This window comes from Megascapheus bottae, chromosome 4, assembly GCF_031878675.1.
Source record: "Megascapheus bottae isolate mThoBot1 chromosome 4, mThoBot2.hap1, whole genome shotgun sequence".
In the NCBI taxonomy this organism is placed as follows: Eukaryota; Metazoa; Chordata; class Mammalia; order Rodentia; family Geomyidae; genus Megascapheus; species Megascapheus bottae.
Window position 1 is genome coordinate 6,502,679 of NC_143512.1, and position 27,106 is coordinate 6,529,784.

Consider the following 27,106-nt stretch of genomic DNA (forward strand, 5'->3'; position numbering starts at 1 on the left):
AGACTTTGTCACTAATGAACACATCCTAAGGAAATCTACTTTTTTTTTAAACATACCCTGTCCTTTGGAAAACTGGCTACAGTTTTAATGCAATGGGAATCATGATAGTATAGGTTGGTGGTGTTATTAAGTAAATGAATATATCAAGTTATCATTGTACTATCTACCATATATTAACAGTGGTAAATCTTTTGGCACATTTTCTGTGTGGATCCTCTCTACAACCATGGGAGAAAGATACAATCAGCATTAATGAGCAAATGAAAAACCTGAAGCTAACACAGGTGAGGCCGTGTGCCCAACACTTCAGACAGTGAGACTTTGACACTAACCCACATATACCTGGTCCCTGGCCAGCCTGGACTTCCATCTGCTTTCTTTACATTATGCCTCTATCTCCTCTACTCCTCTTCTTTTATCTGAAATTGGGATGAAACAAATACCACCTGTGTCATAGAGCTTCCTAGGGGTTTACGTATACTGGAAAGTTTAAAGTCTGCTTTAAAAGGTGCATAACTTATAGTGAGATCTCAGTAACAGCTAGCTATTTGCATGATTAAGCTGCCATTTTTCTCTATAAAACTTCTCTCTATTAGTCACAAGAATTTCTTTCTAAGTTTCTTCATTTCAATATATGACCATCTTTATATTTTCATCAGGAAATAGCTCTTTTTGTATATTCACAGCAAGATTTAGATTAACAGATTTAAATCTCTTCAAATCTAGTAGTCCGATCTATACTGCTAATCATTTTAAGAAAACATTTTACTACAACATGTTTGTTATCTCTTTTCCCAAGAATCTGTAATTATATACTTTGGTTCTCAGTCATAGTTGAATAGTTCTCTCAAGAGTAAGAGAGGGAAAAAAAACTATACCTAAAAATCATGGGGAGGGGATAGCACCAGTTTCCAAGACAACTAAAATATATAGGCATAGGAAAGATCAGATGTTATTTAGCTCTGTTGAATTTTATTTGTTTTAATGGATCTTTTAAGATATGGATAAGAGGAGTAGTGTTTGGTTTATATTGGTTTGTGTCTTTTGGTTTGGAATGCTTTGTCAGTATATCTGTATTTCCAATTTTTTCTTTGTTCATCTTCCCCTCTGATTTAGCACACAATGGATCAGTGTATATACTTTAAGGGAAATGGAAAATCATGGTATGATACCATCCTATGTTCCTGAAGAGAACCTGACACATGTAATTTTATCTACAATATCTCCTATTTTATCTAATAGCAAAGTTACCTTGCAAATCCTTGCACTATCCACTTTAAAGTATTTATTTCCCCATGCATGATCTAATTTAGCATCAGAAAAAACAATCATTATAGGCATTTGCAAAAAAATTCATAGAGATGGCAGATGGTAGAATACACTTGTAAATCCATAATTTCTTATCCTTTTTCTTTTTCTTTATTCTTTTGCTTTCTCTCTCTCTCTCTCTCTCTCTCTCTCTCTCTCTCTCTCTCTCTCTCTCTCTCTCTCTCTCTTCTCTCTTTGTGGCAGTGGGAGGGCTGCATCTATTGAGATGATTGTGTGGTTTTTGTCCTTGCTCTTGTTGTGTTAAATTACATTAATTGCCTTGAGTATATTGAACAAGTTTTACATGTCAGGAATGAATCCCACTAGATCATTGTGTGCAATTTTTTTGGTGAGTTGCTGAATTTAGTTGGCCAGAATTTTTTTGAGACGTTTTGCCTCAATGTTCATCAAAGAGATGGGTCTATAGTTCTCTTTCTTTCATGAGTTACTGTCTGCTTTTATGATGAGGCTTTTGTTTGCTTCATAGAATGAGTGTGGTAGTGAACTTTACTTTTCAATAACATTACAGACTTTGAGGAGTATGACAGAGATTTCTCTTTTGAAGAAATGAGCCGTGAATCCATCTGGTCCTGGACTTCTCCTTGATGGGAGGTCTTTTATTGCCATTTCTATTTCATTACTTGTTATGTGTCTATTTAGTTGGTTTAAATTTTCTTGGTTTTGTTTAGTTATATCAGTATTTGCTAGGAAGTCTTCCATTTCTTCCAGATTCTCCAATTTGTTAGCAAAAACTTTTGCAAACTATCAACCACTCTGGAAAGCATTATGAAGGTTTCTCAAAAAGCTGAATATAGAGCTTCATTCTGACCCAGCCCATTTCTCAGCTTCTATCCAAATAACCACAAACCAGGCTCCACTTAAGCTACATTACAGCACTGTTTAAAGTAGCCAAAATATGGAAACAACCCATGTGTCCCTTGCACAAATGCATTAAGAAAGTGTAGTTTGTATACACAATGGCATTCTATGCTTCCATCAGAAAGAATGACATTGTCTGCTTCATAAAGAACTGGAAAGACGTGGAAAAACTGATACTAAACCAACTAAGTCAGACCCAAAGACATATAGGCTACATGGTTCCCCTCATTTGTATTAATTAGAATATGCCTATAAGTCTACTCGTAAACCCAATGGCTAGAAAAAGATAAATAATTACACCTGGACATGGTTAACTAAACAACAGTCTAAACATTCACACAGTGAGAACAAAGGATATTCTTAGGAGAGGATTGCACTGGCTCAATAACTGTGTGTGTAAGAGCATACAAAATGATGTTTCCCATCGTTTTTATCAAACTAATTACAGTTCTTTTTATTTCTTTTTTCTCCTTGGTTTATTACTTTCTGTCGATATTTTTTAACTTCTGTACCCTTTGTCTTATCTATGTTTATCTGATTGGGGGAGGGGAAAGCGAAGCACAGAAACAATGGGACAAAATGTGAACTAATTCCGCAGGGAAACCCACTAGACGCTATGCTGGAAATAAACTATACAATTTGGGGGCTAGGGAAGCCTAGAGGGGACAACAGGGAGAATAAGGGAAGGGGTGACACTGTTCACACAGTTCGAAAGGAAATATACTCATTACCTAACGGACGTAAGTGGAACCCCTCTCTACATCACCTCTACCATACAAATTTAAAACTCTAAAACAACAACAACACAAAAAAGTCATCATGGTCTTTCTGGCCTAGACTGGTCCTCAGTTCTCAGCCTCCTGAACAGATAGGATTACAGGTGTGAGCCACTTTTCCTATAAAAGGCAAGATATTAAATACTTTATTTTTGATGAGTTAGACAATCTCTATGATACTCTTTAACTCTATTGTTATATTAAGCAGCCTTAAGCAATATAAAAATGAATGAGCATGGCTGAGTTCAAATACCATTTTATTTAAATTCGTGAGTTTGGCCTATGGCCCGTTGTTTGCTTACCCTACAATCTGGAAGCTAGCCTTTTCTATCCAGATATCTAGAAAGATGGAAAAGAAGATTCTAGATGATCTTTATTGAAACATTGAGAGCAATAGCAAGAAAGGTTACATGAAGGGTTTTTATGTTCTGTTGCAACATTGTACAGAAAAGGAATGGCCACGGAGCTGCTAACCTAAGTATACAAATGTCTAAACTGTCCAACAGGATGTATTGTTCTCACTTGTTTTTTCTTTCTTTCTTTTTTGGTTGGTCATGGGGCTTAAACTCTAGGGCCAGGCCTAGTCCCTGAGCTCTTGAACTCAAGGGTAACATTCTATCACTTTCACCTTTCTAGTGGTAAACTGGGAGAATAAGAGTCTTACAAACTTCTGTGCCTGGACTGGCTTTGAACCACAAGCCTCCTGAATGGCTAATAGGAGGCTAGATATGAGCTACTGTCACTTGGCTCTTACTTCTTTTTCTTTTTGTTAAATTGACTTTTATTTTCAAGGTGATGTACAGAGGGGTTACAGTTACATATGTAAGGAATGAGTACATTTCTTGTTGAACATTATTATCTCTTCCCTTGTTGTTTCTCCTGCTTTCTTTCCCCCAACCCCCTGTTCAGGTTATAAAGTTCATTTCCAACATAGTGTTTTGTGAGTATGGCTCTGTTGTATTACTTTATCCTTTGTCTCACCATTTTGCTGTTCCTCTTCCCTTCCCCAATTCAGATAAATGCATATACAAGACACAGGGCACCAAAGTCAAATATAGTAACAGCGGGGGATGAAACAAGGGGGAGAAAAGAAAGAAAAAACAAAGAACTTCACACACTACGTTAAAAACTACAGCAACTAAGAGAAATCTCCTGGCCTCATGTCTGTTACCTAGAAGAACACATTGACATAAGTCTTTTATACCACACACATTCCCTATTGTGTGGTGTGTTAGTTACCAGGGGCTGGAGTAGGGAATGCACAAACGAACGTGGAATATGCAGACAAGCATGCAATAACCATAATAAGAACATAAAGAAAAATGTGGACCATGCCAATAAAGAGGTATTTTGGTCAGCTGGGGTTGCATGACAGGGAAGCTGGCATCTAGCTGTCAGGAGGAATGAGTACATCCAGAAAGGAACTGAGAGAAGCACAAAGAAATTGCAAGCCCTAAATAATATAAAAGCATATACTATGTGCAGAAAACAGTATCGTTCCCTGTGCCTGGAGCTCGGGTAGGTAGGGAGATGGATGGAGAAGACAGGAGTTGAAATCCTCCAGAAAATTCATGAAAACCTAAATTAAGAGGCTGAGGTTTAGGGATTTCTTTCTGTCACCCAAAGGAACTCTGTGTATGTTTGTTTTTGTTGTTGTTGTTGTTGTTGTTGTTGTTGTTTGCCAGTCCTGGGCTTGAGCTCAGTGCCTAAGCACTGTCCTTCGATTTTTCTCAAGGCTAGAAGAGCTCTACCACTTGAGCCTCAGCACCACTTCCGGCTTTTTCTAAGTATGTGGTACCAAGGAATTGATCCCGGGTCTTCATGCTTGCTAGGCAAGCACTCTATCACTAGGCCAAACTCCCAGCCCCAATCTGTGTAAGTTTTGAGCAGGTGCATAAAGAAGAATAAACCTAAGCTTTACTAAAAGAATTTCACCAACAATCTAGTTCACTTTAGTGAAAGTGGGTGGCTCTATATTATTATTGTTTACTATCATTATTGCTATTATTATCGCAGGCTTCTCTGTCCATTCCCACTCCAGACAGATGACCGTTTCCATGTACCTTATTGAACTTAGTGAACCTCAGGGTTCACTAGAGTGACTTTGACTGAGATAATGATAAATGTATCCCATGTGTATAATTAAATTTTTCCAGCAATAATCTTTAAAAGAACAATTAGTTTCCATAATACAGTTTTTGTAATACAGTTTAGCCCAAACATTATAAATTCCACACATGATCACCATATAAATGATTGACAAGTAATTTTACAACCTTTATTTCACAATTACTCTTCAAATTCCAGAAGGCATTTAACATAATAGTAATTCTAGTAGTTAGTTAATCCTGCAATACTCCAAGAATTCACCACAACAGTGGCCGCCATACTGGACCACAGAGTTCAGAGCAAGTGAGAGAGCAGGCATGGATAAAGCCAGCCTAAGCTGGAGATGAGATGGGAGGATGGTTGTTCACTCATGCCTGGCTTCTATTTTCACCCAAGTCCCTTGTGCTCCAGACTCTTTTAGAGTAACCATTTTGCGAATCATTGCTTTGTCTTTCTAAACAAAATCCCTAAGATGCTATGTGGACTTAAGAGTACTGTGACAGTTAAAGGTAGGTAAGTCATTCAGGTAAGTCAAATCTCAGAGGTTTATCTTATAATGAGAATTATTTCAGAAAGACTTCAAATCTTAAATACTTTATTAGCTGAAACAATTCTGGTCCTGGGATTTGAACTCAGAATCTTCCGCTTGCTAGATTGGTGCTCACCCATTTTGTCTGACAGTTCCAAGCTAGCCAGAGCTGAAAAAGCCATCACCCATCACCAAAATAACCAGAAAAAAGTTCAGCTGGAGGTGTGGCTCAAGTGATAAAGTGCCGGCTGACCTGGCAAACCAACTGAACAGAAGGCTCTGAGTTCAAACCCTAGTACCATCCTCCTGCAAAAACAGTGAAACTATTAAAAACAGTCATTATTAAACTAGTTGAAGAATTGGCTTAGGGGATAATAAGGTAGATATATAAGAATGAGCCTGGAGTAGGAATCAAGACATGTCTGTGGAGCATGCAGAAATAAAGGCATGCACTACACGCTTTTTGTTTGATGCTTAGCTGGCTAGGTGACTGATGTGTACATGGGTGCATCATCTTTTAGGATGGAACTAGGTTGTCGTATTACCATGAAGTTGTGGCTATAGCCACCTGACTTTATCTTTTATTTCCCCACTCACAGCAAGTGTCTATAAGGAAAAGGAGGAGAAACATACTATATAATCTCATCTCAGACATTGCTTTACTAGCCTGACAGCACTACCAAATTCTGAGCTCTCCAGAGATTCCACAGGTGTCCATTTCTATCTAGTCCAGATTGTAGAGTCTAAAGAGCTGTCCAGGTGTTCTTGCGTTGAATGCTTCTCCATCATCTAGAAATTGTCTCTAATTTTGAAGTCTATATCACTTGCCTAGGAGTTAGTGAAAATGAACATTGGAGTTGATAGATCTGGGATTCTGGATTTCTAATATGCTTCCTGGTGAAGTCAGTGCTATTCTGCGGATCACACAAGAATAGTAAGTCCCTACAACTTCCAGCATTTGTCTGAACAGTGTAAGATAACCAGTCTTTGGTGTTTCTGCCTTCTATACATTATATTCATAGCTTGAAGTCTAGGATGGGCAATTTCCTTTCCTCTGAGCACACAGTGGCTCAAAGGTTTTCAAGACAGAGGTAGATTTAGGAGATCCTAGCAGCCTGCCTTGCAGATTCTGCCTGGGCACAAATCCTTTCTTTGAGGCTCACTACTTTTCATCCTCCTGCATTCTCTGTGTTTAGGTATCAAAGCTTGAAAGAGAGAAGACTCAAGAAGCAAAGCGGATCCGTGAACTGGAGCAGCGCAAGCACACCGTCTTGGTGACAGAGCTCAAAGCCAAGCTCCACGAGGAGAAGATGAAGGAGCTACAGGCCGTGAGGGAGAATCTTATCAAGCAGCACGAGCAGGAAATGGCGAGGACAGTGAAGGTGCGGGATGGAGAGATCCAGAGGCTCAAGTCTGCCCTGTGTGCTCTCCGGGATGGCAGCAGTGACAAAGTAAGGACAGCGCTCACTATCGAGGCCCGAGAAGAGGCCCGGAAACTGTTTGATGCAGAGCGCCTCAAGCTCTTACAGGAAATTACAGACCTAAAAACAGCCAAGAAGCAGGTGGATGAGGCTCTGAGTAATATGATCCAAGCAGATAAAATCAAGGCTGGAGATCTCAGAAGTGAGCATCAGTCTCACCAAGAAGCCATCTCGAAGATCAAGTGGGAATCCGAGAGGGATATTCGGAGGCTGGTTAGTAATCTCATCACACCAACCCAGAAACATTCATTCTTTTTCCAGGTTCAGAGGGCCATGGGATTGGCTTTGCAGATGTTTCCTTGTCGGTGGATTACAGTCAATGCCTGTGTTTGAAGCCCTATCCAAAACCCAGCATAACTCAATAGGTAGAGAGGTAGATAGATAGGAAGGTAAATAACCAGATAGTCCAAGACCCAAACTGGAAATGCAAAAGATTTGGGGATCATCTTTTGTCATAACAGTAGGATTCTCCTAGGTCTGCCTGTATGAAGAATACATAACATTCCATGATTCCTGTTGTCCTGAACTCGTGGACACATTTATTTAAAGTATTCTAAATTTTGAGTCATTCCATAGTCAACACGTGAAGTTTCCACTTATGCCATTGGGCAATTCACAGGAGGTAGGAGATACTTAGGATTTTCAAGAATGTCTGAAAATGGCAGCCACACAGAACGTTCTGAATGATTCAGCAGCATTTCTTTCAGGAAGCATGTCTAAACAAAACACAGAGCCAAAAGAACATGACTTAGTCTTAAAATAGATCTTTTCCACAAATTCAGCAAGGACATTGTAAAGAGAAGCGAGTGTGCTATTTACATTTTTCAGGATTCACCAAACCCCATTCAAGTTGGTTCTTCCCTTTTAACGTGTATTCCAAAAAAATATATAGTCTTCCACCACACTTAAAGATAAAATAAATCTAACATATAAAAGCTGTAATGTCTTAAGTTGACTTTGACCAATTATTTTAGAACTGGTTATATTCATCTATACTCAGAAGCTTAGTATTAACTATATCTTAAGTTTTATCTATTTAAAATTAATTCTTGACCATTAGAATGTACTTCATGCTTCTTCAAATATAGTGTTTCCTTGGGAAAACTACGTGTTCATTCTGTGTTCTGCTAAAGAACTCCATGTTTGTACTTTGGATGGGATTTCTAAGATTTCAAATTTCCAAGTCAAAAGTGGTTGCCACAGAACATTTTTGAAAGCTAACCAAGTGTAAGTTCCTTTATGCTGTCATGTATTTTACAGTATGACTGTAAAATACTGCCACTGCCACACTTTGAGTTTTCTTTTTAACTTCAGTTGGTTTTACTGCATTGTTTGACACTAAAGGCCAAACAGTGCAGAAACACTGGTCTCTTGCCCTGCCTTTGGTGTTTTGAAATGACGTGATTGAAGAAAAAAAATGGTCAAGAACTCTGGAACTGCCAGGTAGGTAAAGGAAGCTTTACAGTAGTATTTTTTGTGTTAATGGCTTTTTATGTGTGCTGATACTAGGACTTGAACTCAGGGCCTTGCACAATGATTAGACTATTTTATTCCTGGCTGTGAGTCATGCCTCTAGTTGTGGTTAATTGCAGAGAAAAGATACTTAGGTTATTCTACCCAGTCTGGCATTGAACCTTGATTCTCATCTTAATCTTCTGAGTAGCTAGGATTATAAGCAGGAGCCATGGATACCAAACGTGTTAATGGTTTAATGGAATATCTATAAGTATATTACTTGTTGATTTATAGATATATTGCATGACTTCCTTTTATTAGCACATTGCTAAGGCAGACATGAAATCTCTCTTGATACAATCAAACAGATAAACCACTTGAAGAATGGTTCAAAAATGTGGTGATGTATATATAATAGCATGGGAAATTCTTTCAAGAATATGCATGCAATTGTCTTTATTTTTTACTACCTGATCTTACACACATTTAGATGCACTTTTGAGAATAAAAGGAGCAAGAAGTGAGGGCTGTTCTCTAGAAAATTTTCAGAAAATTCTAGTATAATATTCCTTTCCATCTAAGAAACAGACCTTTGATTGGTTTTCAGTAGCCTAGGTGAGAGTTCATGCTGAAAATGACTATACAGTTAGTTCTGGCCTCCTCAGTTCTAATTACCAGATATTTTACCAGAAACACTTTGGGAAAATCTAAGGAAAAACATGGATAGTTGTGGAGCAAATATGACACATGGCCCGGCAGCACCAACTCTAGAATTAGAAAATGGAACTATCAGGCATTATTGTTCTCAAGCCAGGTGTCTATGGCAAAGTTATTTAAGCTTTCAGGTTCTCTGTCATCATCTATAAAATGAGAAAAAAAACAGAACACACTGGAAAGGACTATTATAAAATGATATAAGATGCATAAAGTTCATGCTATAGTTCTTGAACTATGATTAAAGGCTGTCTATTTTCCATTATGGTAATGAGGATGATTAGAGTGGTAATTCAATAGTTTCCTAGCAAGTTCAGTAGATACAGTTCATCAGTCCCAACAAGGAGTACACACTGAAGCTATATGAAGCTGTCAGTATCATGGTACATGACAAATGAATGTCTTACCCTGATTCAACTAGCACTGGATTCAAATATTCATCTAGGAGTCAGAAAATACAGATTATATTTTTCTGCCAAATTAACAAGGTACTACTTGATTCCTTACCTCGTTCTGAGATGATCATAATAACTATCTCATATAGACACACAGACTATCTCATGCCCTCCCAAAATGTATCTAAAATCGAATCATGAGACAGAGTAAATCACTAAAGAATTCACTTTTGAATGATATGTGACTATCTTAACACAACTGTGGTCCCAAATGCTTTTATTTTTCCTTTTCTCCTTATCTCAAGAGCATAGGAAAGATTTATACAAAGATACTTATTAAATAGAGGGATGGAAAAAATATTGGATGGAGGAAAACAGTATAGGGTTTATATTCATGGCCTCCCTTATCTTCATTATCTATATAGATTAGGATGAGAACATTCACATAGAATACATGAGAAGAGAGATTTCACCCAATGATTATTCTTTCTTCAAAATATAGTTTACACCTTTGCCCAAAGACAAAGAAAAAAAGTTTTCAGTGGAACTTTGGTTTAGATAAGAAGGGCCTTTGAGACTGTGCCTAGACTCAGCACAAATCAGCATTGATGTCAGTAAATATATGGCACAGATGTAGGAGGAGATGTACTGAATGTTGTTATCACAGGAATTTTCCATTCCTGTTCTAATACCAACCATGATGTTTGGACAATAACGATAGAATGGTTACTTAGAACTAGCTGCTATGAAAAACTAAGAATGGAAAGAACACTGTGCTAGGAACCTTTGAAGGGATCTTCCTCCAAATTCACCACCTAAATGTCGATATCTCAAAACTGGAAACTATTAGGGTGCCTTAGTTACGAATGGCCAGCTCATAATGCTTAATTGGAAATTGGAGTGAACTCAAAAATGCTCATTCTCCCCCAAAAGAGAACATAAGAAACAACTTGTTCTGAGAAAGCTTATGATGAGATAGTTAGAGTCCATCCTCATTAACAATAATCACCTGCCTTAAAATTACCCTTTCGTGACCCATCCACACCATTTCAACCACATTATTGAATAGAGACATGTATACGAGATGAACTGAAGAGAGAACGACGGCTCACCTTGCCTCACCTTTAACCTAGGATAGCCCTTTATTACACAATGTCTTATGGTGAGTTTGATATACCTGTCATATTCATGAATCGGAAGACGTTCACATCATGGTTAACCGCTCTGTAGCCTTGCTAAATAAAATTCCCTGGGTCTTTTCAAATTCAGATGGATGAAATCAAAGCCAAGGACAGGATCATCTTTTCCCTGGAAAAGGAACTGGAAACCCAGACAGGCTATGTACAAAAACTCCAACTGCAGAAGGAGGCCTTGGATGAGCAGCTCTTCCTGGTCAAGGAGGCTGAGTGCAACATGAGCAGTCCCAAACGAGAAATTCCAGGAAGGGCCGGAGACGGCTCTGAACACTGCAGCAGCCCTGTAAGTCTATCCACATTGAGGTTAAGAACTTCAGAGTCATCTTTTATTTAGCTCCTAAGTTTTACTTTTCACTTAAGCTGTCTTCCTGTTTACTACAAAGAAATCAATTCTATCTCCTACTGGAGAGCCAGCCTACAGTACCTGGGGAGCAGGGGTTTCTAAACTCACAGACTACAAAGTGGTCTGGATTACATTAGCAGTTCACAAGAGAATTGTAGGTCTCTTACAACCCTTCAAAGATGTTTCTTAGCCAAACAATGACTACCCACACACGAGTCTATTATAAGAACCATAAATGAAATGGAAGTATTTTGCCTTTTGTCAAGAATGGTAATTTTCTATTTTGGGAACAACTGATTTGAATAACATATTCTTACCACCTACAAAATTTGAAATATATACTTAAATATAGGAGACTCGATGATTTATAATCAAAGCTGGAAAGACTCTAGTCTGATTGAATTGGCTATTTATTTGCCTGAATTTTCATAATTTGAATCAAATGACCTTTCAGAAGTGTTACTAGAAATGCCACCTGGTATGTGATCTATCGCATTTTTATATCCTTCAAATTATTTAGCGGCTAAAGAGATGAAAATGTATTATTTAGGAGCAGAGATGAGCTCCAAAATATTACTTAGAGCAAAGGAATGAATAATTTATGAACTGGTTTTAGTGTGAGTGTGAGTGTGTGTGTGTGTGTGTGTGTGTGTGTGTGTGTGTGTGTGTGTGTGTGTCTAGTAGTGACAGGAGGCACACTCATCCAGGATGTAGCTAAAGTCTCAGTTCTTTTGCTGACACCTACCATAGGATAGAATAGATGTCTTTAGTATATGAGCTAAAGAGTCAGATCCTTTGATTTAAGTTCAGGATCTGTTATTAACTGTCTCCTCATCGGTAAAGTGAGTTTTTAGTAGTACTATGGAAGTCTAGTCTAAAATCAGAAGGAATGATCTGTAGACTATTGCATACTTAATATTCAATAAACACTGATTTTGAATCTATTGACCTGAACCACATTACCTGGGATAAGTTGTGGCTTTTCTGAATTTTACCCGTTGTGCTAAACCATCTAGGATCTTGCAACTTTAAGGATATAATGTAGGTTAAACTGTTGTCAAGAGTACATTGTCACAATTAAAATGGTGATAAAGTTTTCAGTATATGATCATGATAATGTCACTCCCACAGTATGAAATTAAGCCATGGTTTCTATATATAAAGTGTTTTATGGCAATTCTACCAGTGGAAGGGCCAGTTGTCCTAGGCAAACATTTTAGTGTACCTAAAGACAATGTACTTTCCTCATGGTTAACTTTTCAGGAATTTACAAACTACCATTCATATCTCCTAGTCCATCTCCTCTAGGACTATAGTTCAATAGCAGCAGGTGTCTAAGCTCAAGGAAGATATGTGCATCTGGGACAAAGAGACATGACTTTACGCTCATGTAACCATGTGACCCCAGTCTCCGCTCTCGACTCATAAACTGATATAAACTCTGATACTGCTGTCACCAGGAACCTGGGCTTGATCATTAATCCCAGTGATGAGTACTGAGAATTAGAAAAGGAAAAGTATATGGGTTCCTTGAATGAAAGACTATTTTAATGAGCCATATGAGCTTCTTCCTTTTGTGAGTAATATTCCAAATGCTGTGAAAACAGAATTGAAACATACCTATTTGTTCACATTTAGGACTTGAGAAGAAATCAAAAGAGAATAGCTGAACTGAATGCCACTATAAGGAAATTAGAAGACAGGAATACTTTACTTGGAGATGAGCGAAATGAATTGGTAAGTCACGCTTAAACTGTTTGTAGTGCTTTGAAGTATTATTATAGAAGTATGTTATGCTATATAACGTATGTTTTGTTTTCTTTTATGTATAACACAAGAAAAAAGTGCACAAATAGCAAAATCTCAGTTTAATAAATATTTGCAAAGTATATAATAACCACCACCTATTTGAATAAATAACAGGATTCAGGTTTCAGTACTTACTGTCTCAGTACCATTCACATCCTTCGGATATGACCACTGATATTATAGCTTTTTTTGCCATCCCTGGGCCTGGAACTCAGGACCTGGACAGTGTCCTTGGACACTCTGCTCAAGGCTAGCACTCTGCCACGTGAGCCACAACACCACTTCCAGCTTTTTCTGTGTATGTTATACTGAGGAATTGAACACAAAGCTTCATGCAAACATTCGACCACCAGACCCTACTCCCAGCCTCTAATATAACTTTTTCCATCACAATGTCTATCAACATTTAACTACAAATGTGTGTGTGTGTGTGTGTGTGTGTGTGTGTGTGTGTGTGTGTGTGTGTGAAATTCTTAGTTCTGAACTCAGGGTTTTCTATTTGCCAGGTGGGCACTGTACTACTTGAGCCAGACTTCCAAGTCTTTTTATTTAGTCTTTGTTGTTATTTTTTCTAATAGAGACAATCTAGACTGTGATCTTTCTAATTATACTTTCCATGTTGCTGAGATAGCAGGCAAACACTACCATAGCTTGCTTTTCATTGGTTGAGATGAAGGTCTCCTGCCTAGGTTATTTCAAACCAAAACCTTTCCAATATTCTGCTCCCAGGTGGCTAGGAATGTCTGTGCATAATTCTACAGCTACTGTACCTGGGATTATTTTCCTTGTCAGTCATACAATGTTTATTCATTTGGGTTTAGCTTCTTTTGATTGATCCATTGTGCTACATATAGAACAGGTTCACTCTTCATTATTGTGTAGTATTCAGTTGCTATATCAAAATAGATGCATTTGTGCTGTTAGGGGATATTTGTGTTACTTCCTAACACATTTAAGCTGCTAAGAATTGTGAAGCTATAAATATTTGGTGAAAAGAAGTGTTCATAAAAGAATTAGAATGAAGAGATCACAGAGAATGTATGTATCGGTCTTGGTAGTCTTCAGTTGCATATAGTTGTTATACCCATTTACAGTCCCACCAACAAGGCTGAGAACAAGGCCATTTCAGCATTTTTTTTTTGGTCAGTTGTGGGACTCGAACTCTGGGCCTAGGCACTGTCCCTGAGCTCTTCAGCTCAAGGCTACTGCCCTAACCCTCAAGTCATAGCACCACTTCTGGTTTTCTAATGGTTAACTGGAGATAAGAGTCTCATGGACTTTAGTGGCTGGTCTGGCTTTGAACTGCGATCCTCAGATCTCAGCCTCCTGACTAGCTAGGATTACAGGCATGAGCCACAGCACCCAGCCATTTCAACTATTTTTATAATTGAGTTGTACTCTTACCTGGATGCTCACTTCTAACATGGTTGGGTGTTTTTCAGGTATCTATGGCATGATTCATATTCCTGAGAATTTGCCCTCAACCTTTTGCTCATTTATTTGTGCCTCCTTTTATCTTATCAATATCGGGACTTTGTAACACCACTTGTGAAGCACTATTTTCATTAGGTTAACATGATAATAATATATAATACATATATAACATAACACATATGTAACATATATAATATATTATATATAATATATATAATATATAATATATAATACATATATAACATAACACATATTGTAATACTATATGATGTGCAAAGAAGTGGTTCTGTGGCTCAAGGGGTAGAACACTAGCTTTGAGCTGAAGAGCTCAGTGACAGCACCCAGACCCAGAGTTCAAGCTCCACGACTGACCAAAAAAACATATGCATATACATATATATATATTGCTAATAATATGTAATATAGAGCTCATATATATATATAAAAACATTATTATCTTCATTGGCTAACATTTTTACATTTTTACTGGAGTAGTTCACATAAAAGAATTTTTTCAGCCTTTTCTTTAAAATATAAGTATGTGCATTTTAGACCATAATTTTTCCATAGCCTCATTTCACAAATTTTGATGTATTATAATATATGGTATTTTATTTAAGCTCTTTTTTTTGCCAGTATGGGACTTGAACTCAGGGCCTGAGCACTGTCCTTGGGCTTTCTCAAGGCTAGAGTTCTACCACTTGAGGCACAGCACCGTTTTCCAGCTTTTTCTGTGTATGTGTTAACAAGGAATTGTGCATGCTAGGCAAGCACTCTACCACTAGACCAAACTCCCGGCTACCTTAAACTCTTTTTTATTGTCACAAAATTTTTTCTTTGTACAGAAGTGGTACTTAGAAGGGTTAGGTTTGGTTTTCAAACGTTGAAGGTTTTCAAGTTATCTCCATGGTGTCAATAATCCTTCCAGAGTGAGAAAATATACTCTGTAGTTTTCCATTTCATTGGAATCTTGGGATTTCTGTATGGCTCTAGTATATGATCAGGTTTAAAAATGTCCTAATTTCATGTGGAAAGAAGATGTATTAAAGTCTGGGAAGTCTTATTTAAAATTTTTCATTTTGATTGATACTTTTTCCTGCTGTTCTTTCAGAAGATTTGTCTGTATTCCTCTTAGTTTTGTCTATTTTGTTTTACATATGTATTTTAAATAGTACTTAGAAATTAGGATTTATTGAATTTTTTGTATATTGGTCAAGTCTGAAATATTTTCTTCAAGGCTTAAATTCTATCTGTTACCAGTTTAAATTATATCAGACGATTTTCTTTTAATGTGGGTGGGGTATTTAGATTGAATTTAGGGCCTTGTGCTCCTGCTTTCTTTCTCATAGCTGATTTGAGTTGTGACTCAATTCCATTCTGGCATAGTTCCTAGTTAGGAGTATCTGTATTGACTTTGAACTGAGATCATGCAGATTTTAGACTCTCAAGTAGCTGAGATTGCAATCATGAACCATTAGCACTCAGTCAGATCATTTTATTTTAGTATATACATATATATGTGTGTGTGTGTGTGCATGTATACATATAGTTATATATTTATACTGTATAGTATATGTAGTTATAGATAATATTATGTGTATTATATATTATGTAATAATAGAATATAGTATATATACAGTATATAAAGAGCATATAACTATATATAACTCTACATATATTATATAGTATATATATACACATGCATTCATATACAGACTTTATAAACTTCATTAAGTATATAAACTTTATATACCTCTATACAGTTTAACTTATAAATGTTCATTTCAAAAATAAACTATATAGAAATTAATTTCATACATAAAAATTCATAAACTTAAACTAAACATATGTACTTTAATTTCAATCTCTTCTGCTACGTTTAAGAGATAGCCCTTAAAAATAACATTTTGAGATGCTATGAAACTTTGATTATTGATTCGCATTGTTAGAATGAGAGATATTTTCTTTTTGCTTATCTGCATTTTTCTATGTATAATAATGTAAAAAGCAAGTTTAAATATGTAAAACACATATCATCTACCTATAGCAAAAAAGATAAAGATTAACATAATTGACCCAGTGGAATGATGTATGATAAATAACAATAATGTTTATTCTTATTATGTAGTATTAATGAGTCAGACACTGAAAACTCTCCCAGATTATTATGTCAGATCATTCATTAAAACCAACTCCAGCTTTGGCCACGCATATAAAAATGGGAGTTTTCATGTGGAATTTGGGATGAATTTGAGGAACTACAGAGAGTTTAATTGGGAATGGTCTCCTCCTTTAGCAATTCCCACATGATAAGCTTTATACAAAATGTGAATGAATACCTGAATACTCTTTTTTTTTTTTTGCCAGTCCTGGGGCTTGAACACAGGGTCTGAGCACTGTCCTTGGGGCTTTCTCAAGGCTACAGCTCTAACACTTGAGCCTCAGCACCACTTTTGGCTTTTTTTTTCATTTCTTTTCTTTTTTATTGTCAGTTACATTCGTCAGGTAGTAGGTACATACTTCTCACACACTGATACCCCTTCTCATGATTTTGTACCCATTTTTTTCTTCCCCAGCCCCTCCCAATCATCTTGTTTCTCCCCCCTCCCTTCCCTATTTCAAATAAACACATATACATTATACCAGGTAACAAAGTGAGATACAGTAATAAGATGAGATTCGCATAAGGGCAAAAAAAGAGAAGAGAAATAACATAGTACATTACCAAGGAATCGAAACAGGGTCTTTGTGCATTCTAGGCAAGCACTCTACCACTAGGTCAAACTCCCAACCTGTGAATATCTTCTTATGCATTTCTGGTACAATCCTCCATTCTCTCAGTACAAAGATCCTGCTCCAGTACACATATACATTCACGATCTTTAATTTCAGGAAATCCATTGTGTATACATATTTCAGAAAAAAATCATCACCATCCAGAGAGTTTGAGAGTAAAAGGAAGATAGAAACTGTTAAAAATTATCTCAAGCCATTATTCATAAATGTAGGCCAATGGTCCTAAACTAAAGGCTGTTGGGGGAGTACCTGAAAACATTCTCGGTTGTTACCACTGGCAGGTTATTACTGGAATCTAATGGGCAGAGGTCAGGAAGGCTGCTCTACATCCTACGGTGCACATAATAGAACCTCTATATTAAATAAAGTCTGTGCTCAAATGTCAAAGATGTTGAGGTTGAAAAGATCTGTCTTAGCCCTGGGCAAGTGAGAGTTTATGATTATACAGTTATGAATGTGTAACAGTACAGTCTAACTGCATAAGCTTGATGAGAAGTAGATCTTTTAAAACACGGCCATTGGGGTTTTTATTAAAGAATTTATTAACATTGATTTTTATATCATATTTCAAATGACATGTTTAACAAACAAGTATTCAAGAAGGGAAATTTCTGTAAGATAAGCAGCCTTACTGAGAGTTGTTCTTCTTCAGCAGTCTCACTGAGAGACAAAACAGAGGATAGAGACTGGGAGACTTGGATTCAGGTCCTGGCTAAGCCATTTCCTGTATCTTGGAGGAGTGGCTGTACCTTTCTGAATGGAGCAGAGTTCCTGAAATAGGGAAGTTAAAGAGAGCAGTGATAATTTACAAGCAGAGAATCTCTGCCAAACTCTTTTCCAGGTTAAGTTGATGTGGAGTTCTCAGGATTATGATTAAAAGCATTAGTGGAAAGCAGAAACAAAGCAATGGATCTTTTAAATGGAGAACTGAAATGTCCCTGAGGCCTGAGAGGCTGAGTGAAGCAGACAGAGGTGTCTTTGGGGTTGCGATCTCCCTACCCACTCACCCCCTTTTCTTCCTCTCATCCACCCACCAAGGACAATAGATAAAATCTCCCTTATTTCTTCGCAGTTAAAACGAGTACGGGAAACTGAGAAGCAATGCAAACCTCTCCTGGAAAGGAACAAGTGCCTAGCCAAGAGAAATGATGAACTGATGATGTCTTTGCAACGTATGGAAGAGAAACTTAAAGCCGTTACCAAGGAAAATTCAGAAATGGTGTGTCTCCTAGCTGGGATCAGATCATGGCTTCCATTTTTTTTTAAATTTTATTCTGTCTCATTGTTTCTTCTCAGCTTATTTATAAAACATGGTGCTATTTGGAATTACCCTTATGTAAGCAAGGGAGCCTTATAGAAGAAAGCAAAGGAAGGTAGCTGCATCTGAATTTTAGGAGGTTTCTATATTTACAGAACTGTAGGAGTGCTTCCAGGAATCTGCATGCTCTCCAAAAGCTTGGAAATAGAAGCAGGGCCTCCTCATAGATCTTCTCCAGGGAGCTCGGTTACCTTGCCTTCTAAGAACCTGCATATCACTGGAGAAACAGAGACTTAACTTCATTGAGTATGGAAAAGTGGTTGATTAATGTATTCCCGAGAGGTTTTCAAAAAGCTGTAGAGCTTCTTAGGCAATCCTTCACAACTCTAGCACACTGTAGCAGCTAAACTGTATGTGAGAGTTTTAGTAGGTGTGTGTAAAAGTATGAATACTAAAGGAATACTGTTCACCTTGAGCTCTAGCACTAAAAACTTTCTGCAAATATATTAACAACTGAAGTTTGGGCATTTCATAGGTCTTACCTGTACCTTCTCTTTTTTTCCCCTAATCTAGAGAGAGAAAATTACATCCCATCCGCCCTTGAAGAAGTTAAAATCTCTAAATGACCTTGACCAAGCTAATGAAGAACAAGAGACAGAGTTTCTAAAACTTCAGGTCATTGAGCAACAGAACATTATTGATGAGCTCACAAGGGTAGGTTTTTAATCTGTAAGCTCTAAAAGTTTCCCAAGGTCAAGTAGACAAACCTCAACATACACTGGAAGCACTTAGTCATTTTGGATTAATTCCGTAGACCTACTTCTTATGCTCTGTGCATAATTATGCTCAGGAGACTGTAGTCCAAAAATAGTTGATATTATCAAACTGCCTTACACTTTTTCAATTAGAACCCTTTGCTAGAGAATGATTGCCAAGCACCTTAGAAAATCGTTCAGATGCATTATTGGGTAAGAATATCAGGTGTATGTCTTATAACTGCTTCCTAGCATCTGATCCTGCAGTTCAGAAATTACTTTCCTTACTGTAACAGAACAAGGACTATAGCATACGGGTCTACCACTACCTAATCATCAGTACCTAGAACACAGATGCATTTTAAACAATTGCTGAATAAACAGCAATACTACGATTATGCAACAAAGCTAGAATTCCAGTCCAGGTCTTCCCATTGTTACTTGGGTACTTGCCGAATCGACAGAGTACTTATTTCTCCCATTTGCATCTGGCTCAGGTCTGTTAGCAGTACATGGACTGAGATCTCTGAGCATTCTTCTTTGCTTCCATCTTTATTCTGAGAATGTTATCCTTGCTCTTCCTCACTTCAGGAAAACTAGTGATGGAGGGTATGATGGAAGTCCTAGATAATAGTCCATAAAGTGGTGGGGGTCTTTCTTAGACAATAGTCTACAAAATAGGTGAGCAAGATGACATTTCTATCTAGAAAAGGAAAGATTATCACTTGTTTGTAATTATCATTCAATCCTTTAATTTTTAATGTATATTTTATAATGTAAGAAAGCTAGAGTAGGAGGCTAATCAATCTAACTATATAAGGTATAAATCACTTTTAAAATTGTCAGCTCTATTTAGGTTGCCTAATCAAATATTTTTACCTCTAAAGACAAAAAAAATCAAAGAGCCTACATGCCATAAGTTTTCACCAAATTACTTCTTAAATGTGATCTGAAGCCTTAGAGAGCCTTCACTCACTTCCACATTTAATAACTTATGCATCTCATGTATACATTCATCGAAGTCTATACTGGCTTTGAGTCCCGTGAGATTAAGCTGCAGGTTTCCACAGACATTTGGGCTCTCTAAGCATATTTATCCATGATATAGTCCATTTAGTCCAAATTTGTCAAGTTGATATATAGGTGCTTAGTGAGTAAACCCAAGATATCCTCAATATCTCCATTCACAGCAAGAATAAATCAAGAAATTGGCACAGTTTCTAGGTTCTATTTGGTTTGTAGAGAACATCCCTCCCAGGTATAAATAAAACAAGACAAATACTAGATGACTTCAAGAAACCAGTTACTCTGCATCGTGCCTCATCTTCTCCAGCTCCAGGATCCACGACAGTCAAGGGATAGCTTTCTATCCTTTACAAGTGACAAAATGGAATGAGTCATGTTTTTCATTATTGTGAAATCACATCTTCTCAGCACAAATCAAAGTAATTTTATGTCTCAGCAAAGTGAAACTGCATTTTGGGAGAATATAAATGTCTATTTTTAGAATGGCATGGCTTTTTTCAAGTATAAGGCAAAGTCTTAGCCTAAGCCAAATTATGTACATAATGCCTCTAGGAAACATAGCATTGTCTATAGGAAAAATGGACCGACTTGAGATCTGAAAAACCCACCTCTGTTTTCCAGGACCGAGAAAAGCTCATCCGTAGGAGGAAGCATAGAAGAAGTTCCAAGCCAATTAAGGTAACAAGGAAACTAGGTTATCAGGCATTTACACATGTATTTGAAGAAGGGACACTTGTCAAAGACCTTTCTGAAAAAAAATTCCATAAATCTAATGTCACTGATCTGCAGTAACAATGAGCTTTATTTTCTAGAAGAAAATCTCTCCAATTGACATTGCTAAGTAAAATGACTATGCTGTGTATTTTGGTTTAAACCCAGTTCAATTAATATGACTTTCTCTGAATGGAGAAGCCACGAGGTTTAGTGTAGAAAGACTAATATGGCAACTTGGGGAGTTACATTCCAAGAACATTCAAGATATACAGATAATTCCTACTAACTAATGTTAAACTTATGTCTACCCTATATTTAATTAATATATTTTCTTGATAATGAGTCTCACCATCCACCAATGTCTTTATAACTCTTAATAACCTCACACTCCACAGAAATCTCATTACCACATGTGTCTGTTTGTTTGATTGTGGTTTATTTTTGTTAACTACATTAATTAATTTGGATATAGAATCAAATGATAAGATATAGATGACTGGATTTTTCAAAGTCATTTTTTACATCCCCAATTTGAAAACCACCTTAATTCATCATGATGGAAATGCAATATAAAAGACCTTTTCCAAACCTTAATGACTGATTTATCATTTTTTAAATCATTTTCAAATGATTGCACCAAGTGAGTTTCAGTTTAACAAGCCCACTATGAAAAATAATATGAAGCACATCAGAAGTGAATGACTAAGAAGTGCCTATGGTTTTAACTGTGTCTATGACTAATATTTTTATTTCATAAAAGAAGCCTTAACTAATCCTTATATGCTCTGCTACCCATGCGTGAGTTATCAATTATGCCCACTGTCTGCTGTCTATCCCATGTACTTCTGTTTAGAGGCCAGTTTTGGATCCATTCATTGGCTATGATGAGGATTCCATGGATTCAGAAACATCATCCATGGCTTCATTTAGAACAGACAGAACACCAGCTACTCCTGACGATGACTTAGATGAAGTAAGTTTCTTTTTTTCCCCTTTCCATTTCTCTAGTCTTTGGAACACTGTCATCAAATCTTTGCTTTATTTTTTTCATATATTTTTATTGTAATTAATAGAAGGGTTACATGATATTTGCTTTAAATATGAGGGATACAATTCATTTCCTGTTTCATTTATGACGCACACAAGGACCATAAACTCGGTTGTAACTGGGACCAACTTTGAGACCACACTTGAATTTGCCACCACTTGATAAATAGTATCATCTAGATCAGATGACCATTCTAGAAACGTGTCTACAATTTAACTCTCTGACTTTAACACTTCTTTCACAATAAAAGTTACCTTCCCAATTTGTTTGCATCTGAGGAAGCTGTGAACGAGAGAGCAAACTCATCAAGGCAATGTTGACCATTCTGTTCAACATCAGAATATTCTGGAGAGTTCAATTATAATGAGAGACTCCTGGACACAATTTCTTGCCCCAGGATCCACAGAGTAAAATCCCTAAATTTACATTTCTGTCTAAATTTCCCAAAGATTATGTTATTCTTTGAATTTCTCTTAGAGTTTCCCTGGGAACTATAAGACCACTTTTATAATTTATTTGGAATAAGTTAGCATTATAAATTTATATGTGGCTATGAGTAATTTGAAAAGAAATGCAAGCAAAACTCTTTATTGCTGTCTCAAATTTAGACATATAATCTCTCATCCGGATCCAATATTGGCTGACATCCAAGCCCGAGTTGCAGTTAGAAATGTATAAACAAGTGCTTCTTTTACTACCATAACTGCTCATATGTGTGTGTAATATCCATCTTGAAAATCTTACAGTGTTTGCATCTATATTTCAAAATTAAAAAGAAAACCAAACACTAATAAATCAAACACATATACGTTTTCTTTAAAAAGTGGACAAGTGGTAGTGTTCTCATTGGACACAGAACTCAACCATTATTGTTCTAACCTCCAGGGTTTAGCAGCTGAAGAATCTGAGCTACGATTTCGACAGCTGACAAAAGAATATCAGGCCCTCCAGCGAGCTTATGCCCTCCTGCAAGAGCAAACCGGAGGCATCATTGATGCTGAACGTGAAGCCAAGGTGAGTGAGCCTGTGCCTCTCAAAAGGCTCCAAATGACTTTGCCATGGCCACTGTGTAAAAATTCCATGGGCTTCCAGAGGTCAGGAGGCAGCTTTCCCTCTGTGGCTGTTGAACTGTCTTACCTTCCATATCAACAAACTTAGATCTAAAGCCACTTAGAGGCAGCTTATTGGCAATGCCTTTGTTTCTTTAAGAGTTGTATGTGTGCTACCCATTCTTACTATTTTCAAACTTAACAGTTTTTGGAAACAGGAATTTATCATTATTGCAGTTGTTAGTTGTTCAAAGGGATTACAGTTTTGTAAGTGAGGTGACGAGTATCCATTATCCCCTCCCATTTCTACCCTAAAAATAGTCTTCATTTTTAACATTAAGTAATATTGAGTATTTAAATGGTTGGCCAGTTGATATCAACACTAGTTGATAGTGTACAATATTACATTTGTCAGTTTACCAGGGAGTCTTCACAGAGGGTATTTGATTTAATCCTCATGACAAACCACTAAGGCAGGTATTTCATAAAAGAATTAAAGACTTGGAAAGGTTAATCGAATTTCCCAAGTTCTCACAATTAGGAAATGGTGAAACTTGAATGTGAATCCAAATCTTACTGGGTGAGACCTTCTATTGTGTCACAACTGTCTCTTTTCAGCTTATTTAGCAAAAATGTAAAGAGTAGTAAAGAAGGAAGAGAAAGAGGAAAGAGGGTAGGAAGAGAAGTGAGAGGGAAGGAGAGAGGGAGGAAAAGAGAAAAGGGTAGAAGGAAGAAAGGAAAGGGGAGAGGAGGGGAGGAAGGAAGCAAGGCAGACAGGCAGAAGGATCCTAAATAAGACTGAGAAATAGGAGCCGGGAGTGTGGCCTAATGATAGAGTGCTTGCCTAGCATGCACAAAGCCCTGGGTTTGATTTCTCAGTACCACATACACAGGAAAAGCTGGAAGTGGCATTGTAGCTCAAGTGGTAGAGCGCTAGCTTTTAGAAAGCCCAAGGACAGTGCCAGGCCCTGAGTTCAAGCCCCAGGACTGACAAAAAGAAAAAAGAAAAAAAGATGGTGAATTAAATACTGTTACTATCTCCTACTTACAGAAATAATAGCTTAAAGAGAGAAAGGTGATTAATGAAGTTAAAATGTTTACCTAAAGTTGCAGAGGTAAGGTGAGTTCAGAGCCTTCTACTTCAGAGTCATAATCACCTGCTTTAACCAGGCTATAAAATGCCTTACAGACAAATTTGCATGAGGTAAGGGGTAGCACAGCTATCCAGTATCTCTATCCTAATTTCTTTCTGAAAGAGACATCATTTACTGGGAAATATTGTAGTAACTTCTGTTAGCTGTTTCAATGGAAAGATAGATGCTTTGGTTGTGTGTGATATAAGTGGTATCAAACACAGACACATGAGTAAACATGCTTAAAATAAAATTTTGTCTTAAACGGACAGGCAAGTAATCATCAGAAAGGACAAAGGGCAAATGAATTCAACAGCAATATTCCAAGGCAATACGTCGGAAATGAACTTTACAACCTGATGGGGGAGATTGGGTTGAGGGAGGAAAAGTGGGAGAGAAGTGTGGAAGAGAGTAATAATGTACTCATTACCTTACATATGTAACTGTAACCCCTATGTACATCACCTTGACAATAACCTTGACAATAAAATTATTATTATTATTATTATTATTATTATTGCCAGTTCTGGGCTTGGGCTCAGGGCCTGAGCACTGTCCCTGGATTTTCTCAAGGCTAGGGTTCTACCACTTGAGCCACAGCACCACTTCTGGCTTTTTTCTATGTATATGGTACCGAGGTACCAGGTCTTCGTGCATGCTAGGCAAGCACTCTACCACTAGGCCAAACTCCCGGCCCCAATAAAATTATTTTTTAAGTAAAGATTTAAAAAAAGAATGGAATGTATTTGTAGTAAGTTGCCGTATGGTATGGTATTTCCAGTTTTTATTCTCTCTTTTACTAGGCATGCCTGGTACAACAGGAAAGAACATTAAGCGTGCTGGCACTCAGGTTTAGATTTAGAGACAGAACACAAAGAAAGAATGAATAGAAGTTAAAGAAGCAAAAACGAGGTCAGAACTTTCCAGAAAGACAAGTCTCTCAAACAAAGAGACCAGTGCTCAGCCACAAACAGGACCTATGGATTTAGAGATAAGGACCATTACTATAGCCAGGGACAGTGTGGAGTTCCTGCTTCTGAGGAGTGGAAAGACTCTGGAAATGTGACCACAGGAATGTCATGGAAAGCCAAGTGGTAGAAAGCTTGCGTGATCAGGGAGTTTTATATGAAAACTCAGGTCATATTAAATCATGTGAGTAATTTATAAAGATACTTTTATCTTAGAACATTATTATTTTCCTCTCACTTGTTGAAGACCATAATGGAACATAGGGGTAAGAAAGCATACATCAAGGGACCATGCTACTTACTCAACTTTGGCATTTTGGTCTTACCAGGCTCAAGAACAGCTCCAAGCAGAGGTGCTAAGGTATAAAGCCAAAATTGAAGATCTGGAGGCGACGCTGGCTCAGAAAGGGCAGGTAGGCACTTGGCTTTGGCTCCTCTGCACAGGCAGACAAGTGAACCTGACCTTCCTCTAGCTTTTTCCCCTTGCTTGGGCCGCAACCAGGACTCGGCTTGCCTCTCTCCACAGTGACCTCTTTCAAACTGTGTCAGAATGTGCAACTCTGTATTTCTGTCCCTGGTGTTTTTGGTTGTTTATTTATTTACTTTTTCTGGCTAGAGTGTAAACCCAGCCAATGCAGTGAATGAAGATGGGAGACTTGGGAATCAGAGGGTTGGGGGGAGAATACCAGAAGAAGAAGAGGACCCATACCAATAGCTAGAGTTGTCACAAACTAAGACAGAGTTCCTCACCCCAGCTTCATCCTCTGCCTCTATGCTACATTTATGGTTCTGCATTGTAATGTTTCCATTCATACGTATGGAGCCTGTGTGCATTCTGACCCTTTTCACTTTTTTGCCTGTGTGGTCACTTCTGAGTCCCCAGAAGGCTGGTCCTGGATTATGTAGATTAGTGGGTGAGGATAAAAAGAGGGTTACATTTTCCTGGCTACTTTGGCCCTAAAAGTCTTTAAAGAAGGATCTTGCCAGGGATGGGATGTCACCTGTATATCACTTACCAGTTACCACATCCAGGCAAATCAACTGGTGGAAAGGAGACAGCTCTGGTCAAGGGCTTTGAGGACACAGCTGCTTCTCTGCCACTCTGAAATGCTGACTGCGCAATATTCTTTGTCAAACAGGATTCACACTGGGTAGAAGATAAACAACTTTTCATTAAGAGAAACCAGGAGCTTTTAGAAAAGGTATGTTGGGTGTCACACACTAGTGGGGCAGAGGAACAAATGAGGAGAGATCCAGGAGCAGCACGGGGGAACTCTCAGGAGTGTCCCAGGGGCCAGGGGCTTTTCCCACTGCTGTGCTGTCCTCTGCTGCGTGCTCGGCTGCATCCTGTCTCCACCATCACCATCAGTAATGTGGCACGTGTGCATGGCTCTGCTGCCTGGTGCAGACTGAAAGGATGTGAATCCCACTGTTGCCCACAGAGTTGTTACCGGTGTGCACATATGCTGTATAGGCACTGGACATCTATACACACATATGCTGTATATACACCGCACGTATACACACGTGTAGATGTATACTCATCCCCCTGCCAAAACGTCCAACATTCTTCCGCTCAGACTATGATTCTCAGACCTTGTTATAAGTTAGCATTCGCCCTATCTTACCTTTAATCTTTTCTTTTTATGGCTGAGCTTGGCTGAGTTTGTTGTTGTTTGGTTGCTTGAGGAAGGAAATGTTTGAATACAACCAAAGGGTGTCCAGAAAATTGGTCACCAAACTAAAATACAAGAGCAGGATTTAGATTCCATAGACGCAATTCATTTTTGGTGATCTGAATACAAGTGTTTGATGTAGGGGGAAAGTTAATTTACCCTTGACTGTTTTAAGTTCAAAGACAGTGTTTCCTTAGGAATGGAATTCTACAACTCTAATGAAAGATGAGATAATCTTGTGTGATCTTTCACAGA

At 37.7% G+C, this 27,106-nt stretch overlaps 1 protein-coding gene across 4 annotated transcripts in view; it reads left to right on the top strand.

The window, feature by feature from the left end:
* Jakmip2 (janus kinase and microtubule interacting protein 2) overlaps positions 1–27,106 on the top strand; it is a 148,679-nt gene that overhangs the window by 88,308 nt on the left and 33,265 nt on the right. For 2 of the 4 annotated variants that reach the window (XM_090331268.1, XM_090331270.1), the window contains exons 3-12: positions 6,798–7,295; positions 10,916–11,125; positions 12,824–12,922; positions 18,297–18,443; positions 19,056–19,196; positions 20,885–20,941; positions 21,831–21,950; positions 22,911–23,039; positions 25,505–25,588; positions 26,315–26,377. In XM_090331268.1, the coding sequence (XP_090187394.1) occupies positions 6,798–7,295; positions 10,916–11,125; positions 12,824–12,922; positions 18,297–18,443; positions 19,056–19,196; positions 20,885–20,941; positions 21,831–21,950; positions 22,911–23,039; positions 25,505–25,588; positions 26,315–26,377 (1,548 nt within the window). The remainder of the gene's footprint in view (positions 1–6,797; positions 7,296–10,915; positions 11,126–12,823; positions 12,923–18,296; positions 18,444–19,055; positions 19,197–20,884; positions 20,942–21,830; positions 21,951–22,910; positions 23,040–25,504; positions 25,589–26,314; positions 26,378–27,106) is intronic. The other 2 variants (XM_090331269.1, XM_090331271.1) reach the window with 1 other exon arrangement.